The sequence below is a fragment of the Salmo trutta genome, chromosome 6, assembly GCF_901001165.1.
Source record: "Salmo trutta chromosome 6, fSalTru1.1, whole genome shotgun sequence".
NCBI classification, from domain to species: Eukaryota; Metazoa; Chordata; class Actinopteri; order Salmoniformes; family Salmonidae; genus Salmo; species Salmo trutta.
Window position 1 is genome coordinate 45,858,022 of NC_042962.1, and position 24,616 is coordinate 45,882,637.

The 24,616-nt window shown below is 40.7% G+C and overlaps 1 protein-coding gene across 7 annotated transcripts; it reads left to right on the forward strand.

The window, feature by feature from the left end:
* The first annotated feature begins 3,269 nt into the window (after positions 1-3,269).
* Positions 3,270-24,149, forward strand: LOC115196036 (RNA-binding motif, single-stranded-interacting protein 1). Of its 7 annotated transcripts, none has more exons than XM_029756500.1 (13): positions 3,270-3,790; positions 10,891-11,042; positions 12,825-12,883; positions 13,079-13,170; positions 15,123-15,283; positions 15,419-15,498; positions 15,600-15,712; positions 16,876-17,016; positions 17,171-17,221; positions 20,580-20,681; positions 20,884-20,967; positions 21,131-21,206; positions 21,317-24,149. In XM_029756500.1, exons 1-12 carry the CDS (start codon positions 3,740-3,742, stop codon positions 21,197-21,199), a joined length of 1,155 nt encoding a protein of 384 aa, XP_029612360.1. In that variant the 5' UTR covers positions 3,270-3,739; the 3' UTR covers positions 21,200-21,206; positions 21,317-24,149. The 7 variants fall into 7 exon arrangements, with proteins under 7 accessions (XP_029612360.1, XP_029612365.1, XP_029612366.1 ...); XM_029756505.1 differs by having other exon boundaries at positions 20,884-20,955; XM_029756506.1 differs by having other exon boundaries at positions 20,887-20,955.
* The last annotated feature ends 467 nt before the right edge of the window (positions 24,150-24,616 follow it).

The following is a 24,616-nucleotide window of genomic DNA, read 5'->3' on the forward strand; positions in this document are numbered from 1 at the left end:
GGATACATTAATGTCTATGACGGCTATCCTCGTCCTCCTTCAGCAACTCTGCTATGTCTCGCTCTATATCTGCGTATGCTCTTCTAATTAGCTTCACAGCACTCTCCATTGACTGTTGTAGCCCTCTCTGAATCTCTGCAACTAAAGTGGGGGGACAAGTACACAAAGTAAATACATGCTAATATGCAAATATTTACATAAGGTAACATGCTGATATTTAGTCCTGCAGTTATGTCTGTAATGTCGACAGACATAACTGCAGGACTAAATATCAGCATGTTACCTTATGTAAATATTTGCATATTAGCGTGTACTTACTTTATGTAAAGCTAATTTTCCACTAATCACATTAGCCTACAGCCCTATGACACTGTAGGCTTACGTGACAGTCCCATTGTATAGTTATGTTTTCCTATCCCTCTGTTTTGTTAACTTTGAATGCATTCGCTGGAGCAAGGAAGTAAATATTATTTATACACAGGAAGTCACCTGACAATAATGGGCTACTCTCCCTTTTGATTTACCTGTCATGTCTCTGATATGAGCTGAGAAGCAAGGAAGGAATCCCTAGGACTTTGCTTATTTTCTTATTTTCTTTTTCTTATTTTCATAACCAAGACCAAGTTCGTGGGTTAGAAGAACCATCCTCGCATTTATATCAAATGCCACATCTCCCCTGGAGCACTCCTGCAGCCTGGAGGAAGTGTAAACAGTCTTCCTAAATGCATTACGATCACCTAAACCGTCTGCACATTCTATCATGACAGAATTACAGAATCACTGATTGGTGAAGTCTGTGGTGATATTCAGTCCAGTGTTTAGACACTTAGGGCAAATCAAATCATGTACAAGTTGGTTTATTTGAGACATATGGAATAAAAGCCACTGTTGGCTGTTTGCTGTCTGGTTGATCGCTTCTAGTTGTCATCTTCGTCTCAACGTGCTGCTGCGGGCTACCTCCTTTTCCTCATCTATCTGTACTGCCACTGCCTCGATCGGCGGATCAGACATATTTTTTTATTTAATTCACTGCTTTTCTCGCATTGGCTAACTGAGATCGCCTATTTTTATTCACATACTGTAGGTATATTCTTCGAGATTTTCTCATTTTGTCTCTCTTTACGTTGATTCTTCGCGGGAGATATTTTCAAACAAGGAAGTGCTGCGTGAGGCTTTTTAACCAATCAGGTTGTCGGAAAGGGCCTTTAAATGCCAGTAACCAATCGGATGTCAGGAAATAACTAATCTTTCATCACGAAGCACTACGTCTACAAACGAAATAGCCATATATGGACTAGTTAACGATATGCTCGGGAAAACAATCTTTTGAATGATATATGATTCAACATGGAAAGTTTTAAAAATAGCAGTTGAGTTTTACATGAAACATGCTATCAAGAACGACATTTATGGTAGGTGTAGTTGACGGAGTTGGGATAAAATGATACAAAGATACAAATAAAGTATTTATATACATTCTTGTCGATGTATTGTACATTTTATGAAAGTATGGAAGTTATAGTTGCAAAATCATTGAAAATAAGAATTTGTTCTCAACTGACTTGCCTAGTTAAATAAAGGTAATATATATATATTTTTTAAAGTTAGTCATTCACCAATCATGTTAAACTCTTTTATCGCACACAGAGTGAGTCCATGAACTGAGCTGCAACTTATTATATTACTTGTTAAGCAAATGTTTAGTCCTGAACTTATTTAGGCTTGCCATAACAAAGGGGTTGAATACTTATATTGACTGATTACATCTCAGCTTTTCGTTTTTAATTAATTTGTCATAATTTCAACAAATACAATTCCACTTTGCCATTATGGGGTGACAAAAACATATATTTTTAAATTCAGCCTGTAACACAACAAAATGTGGAAAAATAGTTTTTGAAGGCTATATATGTGTATATATATATTTTTTAGGCAATCTCATCAGAACAAATTCTTATTTTCAATGACGCCTAGGAACATTGGGTTAACTGCCTTGTAAGGTACAACAGATTTGAACCTTGTCAGCTCAGGGATTCGAACTTGCAACATTTCGGTTACTAGTCCAACGCTCTAACCACTAGGCTACCCTGCCGCCCCAATATACGCATTTTAACATACATGAACGAGACTGTCTACAACAAAATACCACTGAATGGTACAGATATTGTTGTATATTCAAAGATGCAGTGGTGTAAAGTAACTAAAGTTGCATTGAAGTACTACTTAAGTAGTGTTTGGGGGCATCTGTACTTTACTGTATTTTTTATATTTTGGACAACTTTTACTTTTACTGCACTTCATTCCTGTAGAAAATATGTATCGTTTTCCTCCCATTCATTTTCCCTGAGTCGTTACATTTCAGATGCTTAGAAGGACAGGAAAATTGTCCAATTCACGCACTCATCGAGAGAACACATGGTCATCCCTACTGCCTCTGATCTGGTGGACTCACTAAACAAATTATTTTTTGTAAATTATGTCTGAGTGTTGGAGTGTTGGAGTGGCTATTTGTAAATAAACAATTACAAGACAATCGTGCCTTGTAATTTATAGCGTTTACTTTTAATTTGATACTTAAGTATATTTAAACACAGATACTTTTATACATTTACTCAAGTAGTATTTTACTGAGTGACTTTTACTTGAGTCTATTAAGGTACTGTAACTTTACTTTTACTCAAGTATGACAATTGGATACTTTTCCTCCACTGCAAAGAGGCTTATTGTTGATAAATATCAGGTGCATTCGTAATGGTTTCCTCTAGCCTAGTAAATCATTCAAGGTGGTCTGAGCGCAGTGAGATCTGAGGTGGATATACCCTCCCATTACAGATTGGACTTTTAGAGTGCACTTTTTAGTGATCATAGATCAGTCTACATTTAGTTTCTACTCCCACCGCCCTTAAGTCTACATCGTCACAGGAGCTGGAGGAAATATATCCTATATCCTTCCTATGTCTATCCCTGTCCCTTTTTAAAAACACCCTAGACACGCACGGCCTTGTCTTGACTATTCAAGTTGGTGAGGCACAAACCAATGACATGTTACAGTATTTTGCTTATCTAACAGAACCGCCTATCCTTTACATCCGGACCTGTCAATTCTCATCTCTCGCTTTAACCATTGGACTCCGGGAGGGGAAGGGAGTCAATGGGGGAGGGGGTAAAGAATGTATGGTATGTGTGGGCGTCAACAAAACGCGGGGTATGGGGAACGACAAATTGATACAATGTATTCATTTGCGTATTACATGTATCTTTCGTGGTAGTGACTAGTTATATGTTGATTGTCAAACATTTAAACGTGTTTTGTGTTCAGAATATTAATACTAACCGTACTCAATAACAAGGTTATTTGATTATATCTTGAAACGCACCTCTATTGTATGCGCAATGGTTTGGTCTGTAGTAGGTGGGACTCAGGAGTGGTCAGCAGGACGTCGTAGATCAATGAACTGAACTGAGTTTTGATGCCTGGGTTAGACGACACTTTGGTGGGATTAAACCATATAACCTACGCAGTGTAGCCTATGTCAGGTAGCCTACAGATGTGACAACGCGACAAGGAAAATTGAATCAGGATCGAAAACGGAAATATCGGAGTTTATTTCTAACCCGGTCGATATGCGGATTTTTTCCAAATAAACCCACTGGATTTTAATAAACGGGTCTGCATGTAGCTTTATTTTTGGGGGAAACAAGCTTTTTGTCTCGGAATAACTGGAATAGACTATCCAGGATGATCTTTGCAAATACTGCCAACCCGTTGAAGAACACATATCGGAAGCAGGTAGGCCAAAAAAGCCCTGTCTGGGATGGTCCAAAACGGTGCCATAAGTCCCTTGAACCCAACCAATTCGAATGTGCGTACGGCCCAGCTGTCTTATCACCTCAGTTAACACGGTCACGAGAAGCGACAGTCGTTATTATAGTGTTATAACACCGCTCACCGACAGTCAGGTTGCAAAGTGATGTAGTGTGACTGTCCGTAGCTCGCTACACTACATTTTGGTCAAGTATGTTCTGTGCATTAGTGTCCATTTTATATTATCGGCTTTGTCCTTGAATTAGCATTACAGAATTGCCTATCTAGCAGCTTTAATTGTATTAGGCCCTAATGGCTTATAACAACTGTCATCCAAATAGATTGATTCCCTAAATAGGATAACATTTTTAACATTCAGATACGCATCGAATTGCTCATTCAGAAGGTAACTGATGAAGGAATAGGCCTATATGATGTATGATGTAATTACGCATTAATTGACTGGAGGACAGAGGAAGAGGGAGAGAGAGAGAGAGAGAGAGAGAGAGAGAGAGAGAGAGAGAGACCCTCCGTATGGTCCAGGTAACCCAGATTTAGATGCTGAACATTTGTTAGGCCAACTGCTATAATAACATTGCTATAATGTTCACAAGAAGAATCACCTATACACTGAACATACGCCGTTTTATTTCCCCAGTTTTTCAAATGTAGACCTACGATATTCTATCTCTACATCCCCAAGTCTTGGAGGAGAAATACATTATTTCTTCAGCTTGTTTTTCATGAAAATAGGCCACGCAGGTCACACAAATGTATGGCATTTAAATTGTAGTTCATATGTCCCATTTGTTCGATTCCTTTCAGAGTTGAATAGAATAGCAATAGAATAGAACAGAGTAATATAGAATAGAATAGTTATGATGATGCATAGCTACAGAAGGCACTGTAGGTCTATTACATCTTAGATTCCTTGTTGGTATTGTTAGAACAGAACATGCTCTGTATAGGCTGACTAGTGATACAGTAGGCCCTGCTCCACCACCTGAGTTAGTTCTGCCCAGTAGGCCTTCTAGTGAGTGGCGTGCTCAGCTTCTGCCTAATGTGGGTCAGTGTGCTGGAGTGAACATGGGTGTTCATGCATCTATAATGAGCCTTTTCAGGTGTAGCTACTTATGCAGTGGTTCTGTACCACTGCTCTGTTGTAGTTCACCACTGATTCAGCCACTTAGTCCACAAGATGGAGGTGATTGCGATTTGTAGCTATATCCGCCCTGAATGATTCCAATAGGCCTAATGATCAGGTAGTCATCTAAATGAGTTGGTTCTTCAGTCCTTCTTTACCACTCCACACTGTAGTTCACCACTGATTCCAACCTGGACTCAGGGGTAGACATAGTACATGTAAATCCGGGACACCCCAATTAGTATGATATGTTACGTTTCGTATGGTATGTATTCATTTGTGGATGTCCGTCATCCATTTCGTATGATATGTTACTAATTACAATTGGTATGATATGTTCCGAATTTCCAAAACGTATGCTATGTTACGAATTCCAACTTGTTGTGGCTAACGTTAGCTAGGTGGCTAATGTTAGCTAGGCTAGGAGTTAGGGTTAAGGTTAGGAGTTAGGTTAAAGAGTTAAGGTTAGCTAACATCCTAAGTAGTTGCAAAGTAGCTAAAAAGTAGTAAGTAGTTGCAAAGTTGCTAATTAGCTAAAATGCACAAGTTGTCCGTGATGAAATTCGAACACGCAACCTTTGGGATGCTAGACGTACACGTTATACGCCCGATGCAGAAATCGTTGCCATTTCCTGATTGCTAAAAATCTAATAGTTAGCCTAATATCAGTTTGTGACAAAATAAACTAGTATAGTGTAGAGAATCATTGTACCATCTAAACCGCTGTGAAGTATTTTCCAAAAGCAAATATATTGTTGTTTCAGCTGTTTGAAGCTGGTTTACAAAACCGAAAGTAAAAGACGCAAAAACAAAACTTAAGAACGGGAAGCATAGAAAACAGATCTACTGCTTCTTAGACTTGCTTTCAAGTAGAATGATAGATCTATAACTCACATTTCTATGTGAATGTGGTCGTGTCGCCCAAAAAGTGACATATTGCCACTTTAAGTAACCTTCTGTCTTATGTAACCATACCAAACTTAACCTATACTAATTTCAGTGCTCCCGATTTATGTTTACTAAATCAAATCACATTTTATTTGTCACATGCGCCGAATACAACAGGTGTAGACCTTACCGTGAAATGCTTACTTACAAGCCCTTAGCCCTTAACCAACAATGCATTTCAAGAAATAGAGTTAAGAAAATATTTACTAAATAAACTAAAGTAAAAAATAAAAATAAAATAACAATAATGAGGCTATATACAAGAGGTACCAGTACCAAGTCAATGTGCGGGGGTGCAGGTTAGTAGAGGTAATTTGTAGATGTAGGTAAGGGTAAAGTGACTATGCATAGATAATAAACAGCGAGTAGCAGCAGTGTAGAAACAAAGGGGGGGGGGGGGGGGGGTGTCAATGTAAATAGTCCAGGTGGCCATTTGATTAATTGTTCAGCAGTCTTACAGTATGGCTTGGGGGTAGAAGCTGTTAAGGACCCTTTTGGACGTAGACTTTGCACTCCGGTACTGCTTGCCGTGCGATAGCAGAGAGAACATTATGACTTGGGTGACTGGAGTCTTTGACAATTTTTTGTGTCTTCCTCTGACACCGCCTAGTATATAGGTCCTGGATGGCAGGAAGCTTAGCCCCAGTGATGTACTATGTTACGTCTAGTCTATGAGACCGGGCTGCTGATTCAACCATCTAGTCCACAAGATGGAGGTGATTGAGTGTAGATTCTGTCGGTAGGCTTAGTATATCTCCACCCGTAAAGATATCCATAGGCATAATCATCTGTTGTTAATCTGAATTAGTTATGCAGTGGTTCTTCATTCTTTGCTTCGTCAAAGATTCTAGTCCACAAAATGGAGGTGATTATGTGTGCATTCTGTGGGTAGACTTAGGATATCTCCAACTTAAACGATATCAGTAGCCCTAGCCCTAATTCAATGTGGTGGCCATCTTAATGTAATTTAGCTCACCATTTTGTTTTGGTAAATATGTTTTCAAATGGTGGAAGGCAGAACATGTTATTTCTTAATTCACAGATGAATTGGTCTGCCGCATGCCATTCTAGATTTTCCTAGAGTGGCTTCTGCGGGGTTGGAGCTATTTTAATGAGTAAGAGGAAGGAAATGCCTTGCAGAGGAGGGCTCTGGTTTGCCTCAGAGAATGTGTGGTAGGTTCCCACTGACACACCAGACCAGACTGTAGTACTAGGAAGGAACCATGATGGAAGGAGTGTAGACAGCACCCCACGCAAGAATGTCACCAGGGAAAAAGCCTAGCGGCACGTAGGCTAGTGGTTAGAGCATTGGGTCAGTAACCAAAAGGTTGCTAGTTTGAATCCCTGACCTGAAAGTGTGACAAGTCTGTTATTGTTCCCTTGAGCAAGGCACTTAACCCTAATTGCTATGAATAATGGGGGAGTTGGGATATGCAAAAAACACATTTCCAATTCACACATATAAGGACAAATATAAGCACCCATTATTATAATAGCCTATAGTGCATTCTGTAATGCATAGAACCAGGGTGAGGATTTGTTCCTGACCATGTGACTAGGAAAAACTCCTACCCCTATTCATCTCATTATATTTCACTGCCGACATTCTGGAGCTTGGTGAAATGGAAAAACTCCATGCTAGAACATTCTAGAAAGAACAGTAGTGCTGAATGTCTTTTCACCAGGCATAATGGGACCCATGTCGTCCAAAAAAGTTAGACTTTTAAATCATCTGTCCATAGGACATTCTTCCGAGAGTCTTGATGATCATCCAGGTGCTTTTTGGCAAGCTTGAGTCAACTTTTTGGATGAGATGGGTCCAATTATCACTGGTGAAAACCTAACACTGCATTCTACAGTAAGAACCTCATACCAACGGTCAAGCATGGTGGTTGTCGTGTGATGGTTTGGGAATGCTTTGCTGCCTCAGGACCTGGACAACTTTTCTTAATAGAAGTAACCATGAATTCTGCTCTGTATCAGAGAATTCTACAGGAGAATGTCAGGCCATCCGTCTGTGAGCTGATGCTGAAGCGCAGCTGGATCATGCAGCAAGACAATGATCCAAATCACACAATCAAGTCTACATGAAAATGGTTAAAAAGCAACACATTTGAAGTTTTGGAATGGCCTAGTCAAAGTCCAAACCTTATCCCAAATTGAGATGTTATGGCAGGACTTGAAACGAACAATTCATGCTTAAAAACCCACATATCCTTGAGTTAAAGCAGTTCTGCATGCAAGAGTGGGCCAAAATTCCTCCACAGTGATGTGAGAGACAGATCGACAACTATAGGAAGCATTTGGTTGCAGTCATTGCAGCTAAAGGTGGCACAACCAGTTATTGAGTGTAAGGGGCAATTACTTTTTCACACAGGGGAATCATTGGGTGTTGCATACTGCAACTTTGTTAATTAAATAAATAAAATAAATATAGATTTTGTTATTTGTAAAATCAGGTTCCCTTTATCTAATTAGGTTTTGGTTGAAGATCTGATAACATTCAGTATCAAAAATATACAGAAATAGAGAAAATCAGAAAAGGGGCACATACTTTTTCACGGCACTGTGTATATATATATATATAAAACACTGAGCAAAAAATATAAACGCAACATGTAAAATGTTGGTCCCATGTATCATGAGCTGAAGTAAAAGATCCCAGAAATGTTCCATATGCACAAAAATCAAATTTCTCAAAAATGTGCACAAATTTGTTTACATCACTTTTAGTGAGCATTTCTCCTTTGCAAAGATAATTCATCGATCTTACAGGTGTGGCATATCAAGAAGCCAATTAAACAGCATGATCATTACACAGGTGCACCTTGTACTGGGGACAATAAAAGGCCACTCTAAAATGTGCAATTTCGTCACACAACAACATGCTAAAAATGGCTCAAGTTATGAGGGAGTGTGCAGTTGGCATGCTGACTGCAAGAATGTCCACCAGAGCTGTTGCCAGATAATTGAATGTTAATTTCTCTACCATATGCCGCATCCAACGTTGTTTTCGAGAATTTGGCAGTACGTCCAACCGGCCTCACAACCGCAGACCACGTATAACCATGCCAGCCCAGGGCCTCCACATCCGGCTTCTTCACCTGCGGGATCGACTGAGACCAGCCATCCAGACAGCTGATGAAACCGAGGGTTTTCACAATTGAAGAATTTCTGCACAAACTGTCAGAAACCGTCTCAGGGAAGCTCATCTGCATGCTCATCGTCCTCACCAGGGTCTTGACCTAAATGCAGTTTAGCGTCGTAACCGATGGCCACTGGCACGCTGGAGAAGTGTGCTCTTCACAGATGAATAGCTGATGCACAAGCTCAGCAGATTACACAATCTCACCACTACTGTCAGTTGTAGCAGGGCCGTGAAGCGTGACTGGTGCTGTCAACTACTATATGCTCTCCAGTGGTGTAAAGTACTTAAGTAAAAATACGTTAAAGTACTACTTAAGTAGTTTTTTTTGCTATATCTGTACTTTACTAGTTATATTTTTGACTACTTTTACTTTACTACATTCCTAAAGAAAATAATGTACTTTTTACACAATACATTTTCCCTGACACCCAGAAGTACTCGTTACATTTTGAATGCTTAGCAGGACAGGAAAATGGTCCATTCACACACTTACCAAGAGAACATCCTTGGTCATCCCTACTGCCTCTGATCTGACGGACTCACTAAACACACATGTTTCATTTGTATCTATCTGTACATTTTTAAAACAAGAAAATTGTGCTGTCTGGTTTGCTTAATATAAGGAATTTGAAATGATTTACTTTTGACACTTAAGTATATTTTAGCAATTACATTTACTTTTTGATACTTAAGTATATTTAAAACCAAATACTTTTAGACTTTTACTCAAGTAGTATTTTACTGGGTGACTTTCACTTTTACTTGAGTCATTTTCTATGAAGGTATCTTTACTTTCACTCAAGTATGACAATTGGGTACTTTTTCCACCACTGATGCCCTCGAGTTAGTGTTGGAGCTACAGTGATATGCATTGACCTAATATGTGACTGGGTGTAACTCACAGTGGGAAGTCAGTTGATTAGGGCATGAGTCAAATAATGCACACACATACAACCTTGTTATCTCCCTGCTGCACTCACACATTATATGACAATACACATTAGAATGTCATCATGGTTTGGATGTCCAAAACCAGATGGGAAATGACTCGATAAGATGGCATAGACTGTACTTGGAAAAAAACACATCGTGATGTGTTTATAGTCTATGTGAAATAGAATCTCAGTCTTACGTCACCAGCTAAGAATGGCACGCCAGCCTGTCATGTCATAAGCTTAGGTTGATTCAGTTATACTACAGACTGGCTTGTTTTGCCTTGCGTGTCAGGAAGGGGAAGCCAGGTATATATCCGAGCCTTGTTGACAGTCTGTGCTCAGTGTGCCGTGGGTCTTATCGCTGAAGTGCCAGCTACCTGCGTCTCACCTCGAGTAAAAGCATGAGAAACATCATGATGCTGTGTACGTTTCCTGCCAGGAATTGACATGACGGTAGACTGTTGTGTGTTCAGGAATCCGCTGAGGCTGTTGTGTGCTGTTGGGGAGGGGGGATTTCCTAGATTCCAAGATGTATTTTCTGGGTGTGGCACAAAGGCCACTGGAGGCCATGTTTCATATTTCCGTAGGCAAGGGACACCAATTTGTCTCTGTGTGTGTCTGTGTCTGTGTACGCGAGGGTGTGTGTGTCTGTGTGTGGGTGTGTCTTTCTCTGCGTGCATATATGTGTGTGTTTTTGCCTGCTTACCGGTGTGTGTGTTAAGTCAGTGACATTGTGTGTGCCTGATGTCCTCTCTTGTCTCTCTCCTGTGTAAATACCATATAACTACAAATGTGTCTGAGTTGAAACTCGTCGTAACTGGTTGAGGCACAAACACCGCTATTGACGGAGGACAACAGAGTGACCGTGCGTTTACTGTGTACCTGACAGTGTCTTGTCTCTTCCTTGCAGTCGTACCCCATGGCTCCAGCCAGCCCCAGCACGGTGAGTACCAGCAGCAACAGCAGCACCACAGGATGGGACCAGCTCAGCAAAACGAACCTGTACATCCGCGGCCTGCCTCCAGCAACCACTGACCTGGACCTGGTCAAGCTCTGCCAGCCGTGAGTACTGCACAGTACACACACACACACACACACGCACACGCACACGCACACGCACACACACACACTCGTAGGCATACACACGTGTGTATAAACATGAAAGCGCACGCACACACACACACACACGCACACGCACACGCACACACACACACACACACACACACACACACACACACACACACACACACACACACACACACACACACACACACACACAAAGTCTACACAAGCACTGACTGACTTACACACATTATTATGATGAATTAGAACAGCTTGTTCCAACTATATATGCCAATACCATATTCATGTGGACTATGCATGAACCAAGCATAGAGGCCACTAGCTAGCACCCTTCCAACCACCTACACCATGGGAACTGTGTTTACATGATACTGTATCTGTAGAGACGAGAGATTAGGGAACATGACTGTTTTCTACAGTATTGGGATTGGTGAATGCAGCAATTGTCATGTTTGGTTGGGTTTGTCTCTGTGTGCCTCTGGCCTCTGCTGGACCACAAGCATATGGAGCGAAGCATTCAACCATGTTACCAGGGGCAACAGCCGCTTTTGCTGTGTTGTTCGCTTGTGTTTTGCTCCCAACGGTGGTCGCCTGCTCGCTGGCACAAAGCAGAAATGAAAGAGCCTTTCATTGCAACCAGGCTAATTTAGTTCAAGCGTTTAGTTCAACCAAAGCATGATGCACGTCCTTAAAATACCAGTTCCGCAAAACGGCTTGGCATCATTTCAACTCGGGTATTTCTGTCTGAGTTTGAGCATAGTTTATGACCCAGGCTGTTTTTCAAGTACTGTGACATGGAGTGTTGACATGAACAAATAGTTAGGCTAGGCTATGCTAGGCATCTGCTGTTTAGTCTTTGGACTAGAGTTAGGCTGCTCTTTGACATAATGTAGGCGGTTATAGCAGTGTTTGTTTTCTCTTTATATTTCTACATCCCACCACACATATTTGACATATTATGGATGTTTGTAGCTAAGTCCCTTTTGTGGGGAGTCAATTTGTTATTTTTACAGTGCCCAAAGCTTTCCGAATTGTATACATATATTTGTATGCTACTGTGTAAAAACTGCTATGTGTGTTCGCATGGATTGCATTAACCTCTTGTCTTCAGTCTGTTGTAATTATTGACCTCGTTCAGTGACTTTGGCAGAAGTGCCTTTTAGTATGCCAGTTAGTATGAGGGTTTAATTCGGGTTAAAGACACAATATGGTTAAAGATACAATAATGAATTGATTCTCTTAAATGAGTCTAAATGAAATAACATGGTGTGCTGTGTGGTCATAAGGCTCAGTATGTTCCCTCCAAGACTCACAGCCCGGTTGCCTCACCCGGCTTACATTGCTGCCTTTTTTTCTCAGCGATGATGTCATGCATTCTTGTGCAAGCCTAGCGTTCTGACTCCCGGACCTTGTTGTAGAACTTTAGCAGTAGAGCGACACTCTGTCTGTGATATAGGGCATACAGTATTTATTTTTTAGGAATTCATATATTTGAAGGTAAAATAGTGGTTGAAATGGTTGAAGTGACTTAACTACAGCCATATTTGGGTTGTAAACTGATTGTATTGACATCATTTCAACCAGCTTTAACCATTGAGCCTTCATAACACATACTGTACCAAATAAGAGAGTATCGGTAGATTGAAATATAGTTTGACCTTTAAAACAATAACGTATGCATATTGTAGTGATAATCTATGCAATTAAAGGATAAGAGAGCAACATCCTGTTATTACCATTTGATTCTTCTTGTGTTCATAGATACGGCAAGATCGTATCGGCAAAGGCTATCCTCGATAAAACAACTAACAAATGTAAAGGTCAGTATCACGTATTCTAATATTTATCTCCTTTTCTCCAATTTATCGAAACAAACGATACATTTTACGGTTGTCAGATAGTATCACACGCTGGTGTGCTACTAAGCAAATGCATTTGCAGTGTAATGTAAAGCGAACTAATATCAAGTTGTAGTACTGTATATGACGGTTGTGTCTGTGCTCCTCCAACTCCAGGGTATGGGTTTGTGGACTTTGACAGCCCTGCAGCAGCCCAGAAGACAGTCCATGCCCTAAAGACCAGTGGGATACAAGCCCAGATGGCTAAGGTGAGAGGAACTCTGTGTTCTTCTGGTAGCAGAACAACAAACCGTCTGTCTCGTAGCACAGCGACTACTAATTCATGTGCTCTGGGATAGGATAGTCCTGGTTAGCATTTTATGCTGTGTTATGAGTTAGCATATTATGCTAATGTTCCATTCCATGTCTCTGTTTTGTAAGTTACAATGACAGATTATTTGGAGCAGTACACTGTGTGTGTGCATTTCACTGTGTGTGTGTGTGTGTGTGTGTGTGTGTGTGTGTGTGTGTGTGCAATGTACATGTACGTGCATTTGTGTGTGTGTGTGTGTGTGTGTGTGTATGTTTGTGTGTGTGTGTAAAGCAGAGCAACAGAGTCAGTCACATGACCCCACATGGCTGTTCAGGCGGTGACCCCATTCACGTTCTCAAATGAAGCCAGATGTCCTCCCTTCCCTCTCCCGCTCGCTGCCAAAAAACAGTCGGTCCACATGCACGCACAGAACAGGACGGACAGCTTTCTGCTGCTATGCAAATATTATGACTGTCTCGTAGCACAGCAACTACTAATTAATGTGCTCTGGGTTAGGATAGTCCCAGGTTAGCATTTTATGCTGTGTTATGAGTTAGCATGTATGCTAACGTTCCATGTCCAATTACTGATGTTATGCTTATTAGTTTGAATACTTCTTTGGTGAAATAGGGTGGTCTTTTTTTCAGCCTCAACCTATGATTTGAACAACTCCTCTTCTCCAGTGGTGGAAAAAGTACCCAATTGTCATACTTGAGTAAAAGTAAAGATACCTTAATAGAAAATGACTGAAGTAAAAGTGAAAGTCACCCGGTAAAATTCTACTTGAGTAAAAGTCTAAACATATTTGGTTTAAAATATACTGAAGTATCTAAAGTTAATGTAATTGCTAAAATATACTTAAGTATCAAAAGTAAAAGTACAAGTATATAATTTCAAATTCCTTATATTAAGCAAACCAGACGGCACCATTTTCTTGTTTTTTTTAAATTTACGGATAGTCAGGGGCACACTCCAACATTCAGACATAATTTCCAAACAAAGCATGTGTGTTTAGTGAGTCCACCAGGTTCAGAGGCAGAAAGGATGACCAGGGATGTTTTGTTGATAAGTGTGTGAATTTGACCATTTCCCTGTCCTGCTAAGCATTCCAAATGTACTTTTGGGTGTCAAGGAAAATGTAAGGAGTAAAAAGTACAGTATTTTCTTAAGGAATGCATTTTTGATGTAAGTACTTTAACACCACTACTCTCCTCCCTCTCCCAGTTTCACCGGTTCCACTTTTCCATATATATATATATATTTCTCTCTGTCAGCACATTTCCTCTCTCTCTCTCTCTCTCTCTCTCTCTCTCTCTCTCTCTCTGTGTCTCTCTCTCTCTCTCTCTCTCAGGGGACCTGTGTCTAGCTAGCTCCTGTATTTCTGCCGAGGCCAGCAGAACACAGTGTGCCTGTATGGTAGCTGCATAACTGTACTGCTTAGCTGTTGAGCTCGTAATGGTAAAGATGGGAGAACTGAACCAGGTGTTAAATCTATGGAGAGCATGCATAGAAAATAGCAAAAAGAGACCATTCGCCATTACGAGCAAATCAAGGGCCATAGAAGCTCAAGTCCTTGATAACGCACTTACAGAGTTGTTGACTGAAGACCCCACAGGACCTGGACATGACCGTCACTAAGGCAACACACAACCGTCACCAAGGCAACACACAACCCTAGCTAACTCATGTTCAGTTGTGTTTTTGTTATGGCTTGGATATCCTGGCTTGGATATCATCACAGACTCAAATCCTGTCAACGCATCATTTTAACCAGAGTGAAATGTTCATGTAATTGTCCTCGAAAGCTATTGTGTTTTAAGTTGGTGTTGCCGTCCAAATTACCATAGATTCTTTGGAGGAGAATGATCCTAATACCTCTCTATTCATTTCTCTGTCCCTCTCTCTAAGCAGCAACAGGAGCAGGACCCCACCAACCTGTACATCTCCAACCTGCCTGTGTCTGTAGATGAGCAGGAGCTGGAGGGGCTGCTGAGGCCTTTTGGACAGGTCATCTCCACCCGCGTCCTCAGAGACTACAGCGGGGCGAGCAGAGGGGTCGGCTTCGCCAGGTGAGAACATCTCAATGCTCAGAAACAGTTTGACAAGAGGGCCATGTTGCTAACTCGAAGGGTTGTGGGTTCAAATCCTGCTACTTTTTCTAATTTACGTCCCATTGATTCATGTGACATGCCTACTATTCTCAGGATGGAGTCCAAGGAGATGTGTAACTCAGTCATAGCCCACTTCAATGGGAAGTTTATCAAGATGGCGCCTGGAACTATGGGTAAGGTCTATTTTCTCTTATTCTCTCTCATGCTTTGGGCTGTGATGCTCACTTTTTGATTTCGCTAATGGTGAGGATGATGTGTTTTTTCCCCTCTCCAGCTCCCTCTGAGCCCCTGCTGTGTAAGTTTGCTGATGGTCAGAGGAAGAGGCACAGCCACAGTCCATACATCCCCAGCGGTCGCACATGGCCCCGGGAGGGAGAGCTCAGACTTGTAAGTGCCTCTCTGTTCGTCTCATCTGTCTGGATGTCTCTGTGGGTGGACCCACAACTGCAAGTTTTCTCTCCCTGCCAGACTAATAAAGGCCATTTTAAGAATAAATGCATGACCTCATGTCTAGTGTTGACTGACTTGCCCAGCCCAGTGGTAGTCCTATCCTGAGAGACCAGTTCATTAGAGCAGGGGTTCATTAACTTTTTCACTCGGGTCCCCCTTCCAGGATTCGGGAACCCCCACCCCCAACCGGCAGTTGAGCACACGCACCTTGTCTATATCTATGGGCACAAGAACTGTTCATGACTGGTGGTGTAAAGTACTTAAGTAAAAATACTTTAAAGTACTACTTAAGTAGTTTTTTGGGGTATCTGTAGTTTACTATTATTATTTTTGACAACTTTTACTTTTACTTCACTACATTCCTAAAGAAAATGATGTACTTATTACTCCATACATTTTCCCTGACACCCAAAAGTACTCATTACATTTTGAATGCTTAGCATGACAGTAAAATTGTCAAATTCACGTATTTATCAAGAGAACATCCCTGGTCATCCATACTGCCTCTGATCTGGCGGACTCAATAAACACACATGCTTCGTTGAGTGTTGGAGTGTGCCCCTAGCTATCTAAAAACTATAAAAGAGTGCTGTCCGGTTTGCTTAATATAAGGAATTTGAAATGATTTATACTTTTATTTTTGTACTTAAGTATATTTGAGCAATTACATTTACTATTGATACTAGTATATTTAAAACCAAATACTTTTGGACTTTTACTCAAGTAGTATTTTACTGGGTGACTTTTACTTTTACTTGAGTCATTTTCTATGAAGGTATCTTTACTTTTACTTGAGTCATTTTCTATGAAGGTATCTTTGCTTTTACTGAAGTATGACTATTGGGCATTTTTTCCACCTCTTGTTGGTGGACTGAATTTTCCAGGTTTAAAGCTTATTTCCTGCAGTTCTACACAATTCTACCGGTGCCCCCCCCTGCCGACCCCAGGGGGGGCACGCCCCACAGTTTAGGAACCACTGCATTAGTGCATAGCCCATTACAGATCATGGTACTGATTTAATGGTTGGTATTGTGATGCTAATGTGACGGTTAGATGATAAGGATCTGGCTTTGTGTGACAGTTCTGTTTTGTCCTACCAGGGCGGGATGACTCTCACCTACGACCCCACCTCAGCTGCTATGCAGAACGGCTATTATGCCTCTCCCTACACCCTAACGGCCAATAGAATGATGGCTCAGCAAGCCATGTCTCCGTACATGTCTCCTGTCACCTCCTACCAGGTAGGCACATCATTATCCTGGAGTTAATTCAATATAAATGATCAAAAGATGATAGTCGCTTTGGATGAGAGTGCCTGCTAAATGACTAAAATGTAAATGTTATGGAAATATGAAGAATGTGGCATGAGGTTAACCCTACCCTTTCATGTGCCAGGTACAGAATCCTTCCTGGATGGCCCACCAGCCTTACATCATGCAACACCCAGTAAGAGAAATGAAATGATGTCTTTCTTACTCCACACACACACAGTGCTAGAAATATGTCAGACTTCATTTTGCCACAAATGGAGTAATACCCTACCTTGGTACAAAACACAGTGAAAGAAACTAATTCTCACTCAATTCATAGCGCCATACATGTAGACTACAGACATACTGCAAGTAAACATTTAATTGGACGATGTATACCATGCGTATCTCATACATACGACTAATAATACAGTTAGTCGGCTACTTCCCATATACAAAAACATAGTGATTTTAAAAAATATACATATATCCAGGGGCACAACTTTGGTTTTAGAAGTGGGGGGGACATATACACTACCGGTCAAAAGTTTTAGAACACCTACTCATTCAAGGGTTTTTCTTTATTTTACTATTTTCTACATTCTAGAATAATAGTGAAGACATCAAAACTATGAGATAACACATATGGAATCATGTAGTAACCAAAAAAGTGTTAAACAAATCAAAATATATTTTAGATTTGAGATTCTTCAAATAGCCACCCTTTGCCTTGATGACAGCTTTGCATATTTTTTTTTTAATCCAGTCTGAAAAACTCTCCAAACAGCCTAAACGACCGCTCGGAGGCGTCCTCTTGGTCCTAAAGCACACTGTTGTCATGTTTTGTATCACAATCCAATGATAAAAATGGGGGGGACAAAAATGCAACTTCAGTATGTGAAAGTTTCGCCCCTGTATATATCTTATTCCACTGATAGTATATGTTGAGAGGCTGACATATGACATGTTACCTCAGTTAAAAATACCCTGATTCAAAAACAGAATGTGTTACTTTAATCGGCGAGTTCTGCTGACGCTGCAGAATGCACACCCCCAAAATCTGTGTGGGAAGAGAACAGAACAGAACAAAACAGAGCCGAGCCCAGTTCTGGGAACCGGAACATTCCCTCATAATTCAGTGAGTGCGGAACAAATCAATTGTTTTGATTAGGATTTAAAGGGGAACCTCCCCGGTGAGTTTAAGCTCTTGAGCTCTTTTCCTTTTATCATCTGGATGTGACACGGTGGATTAAGGTCGCGTCTGAATTTGCACCCTATTCCCTATATAGTGCACTACTTTTGACCAGAGCCTGAGACAAAAGCAGAGAGCTCTCTTTTCCTGTAGCTAACTGACTCTGGGCTCTGGTCAAAAGTTGTGCACTATGTAGGGAACAGGGTAGGGGTATTCAACTCTTACCCTACTAGGTCCAGAGCCTGCTGGTTTTCTGTTCTGCCTAATAATTAATTGTACCCACCTGGTGTCCTAGGTCTAAATCAGTCCCTGATTAGAGGGGAACAATGAAAAATGGTCCAGAGTTGAGTTTGAGGGAATAGGGTGTAATTTGGGACCAAGATATGTCTGTGCCTCTCTGGCCTCTAGTTCTCTGCTCCCACTGCTGTATGGAGCCAACAGGAAATGCCTGCAGCAGACACGGTCTTATGACTGAATGATTTGCATCTCTCAGCAGATGGTTTCAAGTAGAACAAGTGTCTGTGTCTGTTTCCCCCCCATTTTGGCAAGGAAATGGTACATTCCCTCAAGGCCTTTTGGCTTATACGGATAGCCTAAGGCCTAAAAAATATGTATTTTTGAGGGGTGTTGAGCTTGTCTGATTAATCAAACTAACTTGAAGTCACAAGTTACACTTGGTTAGTGCTGAGCGATTAGTGCTTTTTGAGATGGTTTCAGTTTTTGTTAGATTATAACAAAATTCTAAAGGCACTCGCACATCTGAGCAATCTTTTTGCAGGTGCATGGCAACTGTCACGGGTGTCGTAAGGAGTGGACCAAAACGCAGCGGAAAAATGTATACTCATCTTCTTTTTATTTGTGAAGGAAAAACACAAACAACATATACCCCCCCCCCAAAAAACGAACTAGACAGTCTCGTCAGGCATAACGCAAAACAAGAAACAATCTCCCACAATTCCCAAAACAAACACACTCCTAAATATAGGACCTTCAATCAGAGGCAACGATAGACAGCTTCCTCCAATTGAAGGCCCCAATCCCCATACCTAAACATAGAAATACAATACCTAGCACAGACATAGAACTAACAACATAGAACTAACCAAAAAACCCCGGACTAATAAATCAAATACCCATCTACATGAACACATACTCAAACACACCCTGAACCACATAAAACAAATGCCCCCTGCCACGTCCTGACCAAAGTAATAAGAACAAATAACCCCTTTACTGGTCAGGACGTGACAGCAACAGTTGAACAAGATGAAGGAAAAAGGAAACAGCACACTGCTCTTGATAGTATCACTGATATTTAATAAGCTTACGTATCGGCCTTCGTCAGAGCTTTTGACGAAGGCCGTGAGGCCGATACGTAAGCTTATTAAATATCAGTGATACTATCAAGAGCAGTGTGCTGTTTCCTTTTTCCTTCATCTTGTTAGATTATTACAAAAATAATCACGGTTTTATTTTTATATATTTTGTATTTATTTTTACATTAAATGCACTATGCAGTATGTGGGTTGAATGCTGTAACAACACAGAACAAAACTATTATTGATGGTAGTGACTGACCATTACTGCTTATCACTTATTAACCATAATTTATTCACATTACTATAGTTTAATAAGATATTTTATTTGATGACTTTATTATTTTATTCCAAGTCATTATCTCATCTCTATAAAGCTGCTGCCAATGCTGTCTGACAAAATCACTATTTTAGTAGTTCGTCAAAGTAAATAAGGCATACTATTATGACTGCTGAAAACCAACTGTCAATCACTTAGATCCGGCATTTTCAAGCTCGCGAAGCAACTCCGTTCTATCCCTCTCGTTCCCTGTTCTCTGATCGGACAAGTTTAAACCGGGCACACAATGGATTATGGTCATTGTAGTTAATTACTATGTTTTCTTCGCTAAGCTATGTAGAATATTGGCCTGTTTGAAACTACAACTCCCTACTATATCGGACAGTTCAGGCTTGATCTGATTTATCTCTACAGAAACTGCACATCGAGGTCACCAACAACAAAAAAATGAACGAAATGGAATTAAAATAGTTGAACCGATGTCGGTCAATTAGTTGTTTCATTTTTTTTTTAAATAACCAACATTTGTTAGACTTGTTAGTGTAATTAAGTGTAACCAGTCCCTGTTCAGCTCTGTACCGAATCAGTGTTATGAATGAGTTATTATAGTTAAACCTAACCACAAATTCCAATCATTTTAAAGCCAGATATTTTTGCCTGCGGACCTTCCATTGATCCTCAATGGATTTGAGTATGAGGATGACATTGTATTGATTCTAATTATTATCTCTCTCTCTTTCTCTCTTTCTCTCTCTCTCTGCTACAGCAGGCTGTAATGTCGCCCTCTGTGGACCACACCATGACAATGCAGCCCACCGCTGTCATGACACAGCAGATGGGCCATCTCTCATTGGGCAGCAGTGGAGCGGTGAGGGGGATTCTGGGGAAGGGGGAGGTGCAATTTAGTTAGTCTCATTTTACCTGATGCAAACTCAGATCTAAAGTGCACAGAGGCTAAGGAATAGGGGGTGGTTTGGGATTGGGTGAAAATGAGTTGGCTAACTTCTGAGGGGTACAGTATTTCTTAAATCACGATTTGAGCTAATCTAATGTTGTTTTCCTTGTGACAGCAGTATATTTCAGCCAACGCTGCAGTCCAGGCAGCCTATATTCCTCAGTACGCCCACATGCAACAGACAGCCGTAAGTTCCGAGGTTCGTCTTTGCCATCTCATTGTGTTGATCTCCTCTCATTCATCCAATTCTCATCATGAGTTCAGCCATTTTACATACATTTTGACATCCCATACCATTACTTACTTGATGGTGCTAATACCAGATATTAAGATGTGAAGTTACACAGTTTTTCCCTCTTCAGGAAAATGGTTCACAGCAACAAATGGATTCGTCCAACAATTCGTCTCCCTACAGTCAACAGAGCAAGTAACGATAAGGTGTGTGCTTCCTTATGAGTCCCTATATGAGATGGAAGTGATCGTTTTAATTGTACTGTAGCACTGCTAATAGTAGGAGTAGTGATCCTGATTGTGTTGTGTGTTGTCAGGTGACTTCTGTGAGCAGTAATGGATGCTGTGGGCGCTGACTCATGATGTCACAGTCACAGCCTCTCCTGATTGGACCAGACCAGACTTCAGTAAGAACTCTTTTGCACAGCTTCAACCAAACAACTGTGTATGATGGAACCAACAGCAATGATACTATGGTGTGTAAAACGAAGACAGAGGTGTAAAAATGGACAAAACCAACTATTATTCCCCCCTTCAAAACAGGAAAAAATGTTTTATTTTGATAAACGAAAAGACGTGTATTTTTTACCACGGATTCTCCAAGTGGATGCAATGGGACAAGTAGCCTACAGCGTGATGTTAAAAGATGCATGAGATTGATTCTTTTTTTTGTGGAATCTGTTGACTTTAAGGAAAAAGAGATTTCCAATGGGTTTTATAGGTAGTTTATTAGCCAAGATATTATGATGAAAAAAATGTTGCTTGCAAAAAGTGTTCATTTGGTGAGGTGTTACTGGTTTTTATTTTTGGTCTTTATAAGATATTATCATTCAATTAGGCTTTTAGGGTTAATGTCTGACATGATTTTCTGTATCAGATTAAATATGTAGAATTGGCCGTTTGGCAGCTGTCAATCAATCTATGAATAGAGAACTGATAAAGAAGCAGATTTTTTGCCAAATAGATGATGGGTTGGATAATGTGCCTTCCGCTAACATCATAATAGTCATTTTACATAGCCTGGCAGAATCCCAAGTGATTCCCTGACGTTTCACTGTTTCACTTCATGGTGATCCCAGTATTCAGTCTGGTCGAACCAGGCTACATTAAAAAGAACAGCCACTCTTAATTAGAACTACTGTCAGTCCATAGTAAGGTCTCTTTAGACTTTGACAGTGTAGGTGTCTTGTTTTGTCATATTTCACACACAGCCAAGGATGTGGACCTCCATCAAATGCTACACATACTGATCTCATCTCCCTAATTAAGACAATATAGCCTACAATTGAAATTAAAAAACACAAATAGATTTAAAAGAAATGCAAGCTTGAAATTGTGAGGTAATGTCAAGGAGGTTACGTTTTCTTCTCTGCTATTTTTTACTTCAACAGATACAGTAATATTAATCGAAAATGCTTAACTTTAATGATGAAATTACAATCTGTTTTACTTTACGCTAAATTGACGGGGTTGTCTTTAAAGAAAATAGACACTTTTGCGCTAATGGTCATCTTGACCGTGTGTGGTCATGTGTGACTGGTTTTTATCTACCTCAGAGTTCTGTCTGGGCTGGTATGGCTGGGTTTGCAGGTCCAGCCCGCCTCACCAGAGAAGAACACAAAAGTTGCGGACCAAATCGCACCCTTTTCCTTATGTAGTGCATTACTTTCACATAGGGCTATGTTCAAAACATAGACTTAGATAGACATCACATCATTGTATTTATCCCATTATGGCGTCTGTGAGAGCACGGGCAGCTCCATTGAAGCCATCTCCATTTTGAAGTACATTTCTTCTACTACTTCTGAGTTGGTAAACAAACTGAAAGGGTGCACACTGCCATCTAGAATGTGTTGTTTGAACAGGTATAAAGATAAGGTTGGTGATATACTGCCACCTGTAGTTATGGAATATTTACTCACAAGTATAATTCATTGGCTGATACCTCGTGGTGACCTGGATGGAATTATGTGATCCTTCCTTAAAGGGATACTTCGGGATTTTGGCAGTGATGCCCTTTATCTACTAGCATGCTAGCAGATACCCATAGACTTCCAGTCATTGCGCTAACACTAGTTAGCAATGGCTCGTGAAACTACCTCTAACTTCAATGATACTGGACACAGAGACATAAAAATGGTATCCACAAATTCATTTGACTCTGGAGGAGTAGATAAAGCGCCTCATTGCCAAAATCCCGAAGTATCCCTTTAACCCATTGGAAGTCCCACCCAGTTGACTACTTCAAAATGGGGAAAGTCCTCAATGGCGCCACCAAGCCAATAGGCTTCTGGGCACTAGAGTCCTCTATGTATCTCTATGGGTCAAAAGCATTGCACTATAAAGGAAATAGGGTGTGATTTGGGACGCATCCAAAGCCAAGCTCAGGAGCTGGCCAATAGCAATTTTTACAATTCTTCCTCCTACTACTCTGTCCTCAAATAAAGAAACATTCTGTTTTGTTTAGTATAGTATCATGCTGAATCTTGTTTTTGTTGTGTTTTTCCGATATGAACATTGTTACAGGTAGAATATGGTTTTAGCTCCGCCTTAGTTTTGAAGTCTCTTAAAAGAAAAAAAAGTGCTGCTTGTCGAACAGATGTTCCAATAGGCTGGGGAATGAGGCGATTTTTTTTTATAAAAGAGGAATGCAAACCCACCACGTGGTAGTGTAGGCGGCTAGACTTGATCTATTCTTCCCTTGAAACACACACACACCTTCGCTGTATGGGACTTTGTGTTGGCAGTGAGGGGGTTGTTGAAGTCTGAAAGATGGAAGTTTAAATTGCAACCATACTATTTGTAGTCTTGCATAGCTAGCGATGTCTGAACCAAGTGCAATTCTGTGTCTGGATCAATAGGCTAGTTGTACAGCAAATTCAACCAACACTTGTGTGATATAGACTGGCTGATGACGATAAATAAAATGAAATAGTAGTAATTTATGCAGAAAGGTAGATTTTTTTGTTTTACATGTCCGGGTGATGATGCTGCTCGGTATCATCAGTTAGAAAAAGAAAAATACGCTCATTTTGTATTTTTGTTTCTTTATGTATGTTACAGCCATTGTTTCACCAGATTGTTCTACCAATCTTATCCTTGTGCTTTCCTTTATAAAAACATTTGAATAAAAACCCACCATGAATCAGCCCTATGAGGTGAGTTTGTTTAGTCATTTATGTCTCATATTTTATTTTTGATGTATTTGTTTACAAAATCTTAACTTGAACCCCTTCAGTTACAGCTATTGTGGCAATGTTTTGGTTAGAACAGGATATGACAAGAAGCATGTAATTTTACATAGTACCCTCTAAGCTCATCATTCAGCTCAGGGACCTGGGTCTGAAGCCCGCCCTGTGCAACTGGGTCCTGGACTTCCTGATGGGCCGTCCCCAGGTGGTGAAGGTAGGAAACAACACCTCCACTACGCAGATCCTGAATACAGGTGCCCCACAAGGGTGCATGCTCAGCCCCCTCCTGCACTCCCTGTTCACCCATGACTGCGTCATTTATCGACTTTGCAGACGACACAACACGCCTGATTACCAACAACGACAAGACAGACTACAGTGGGGAGGCGAGGGCCCTGGCGGAGTGGTACCAGGAAAATAACCTCT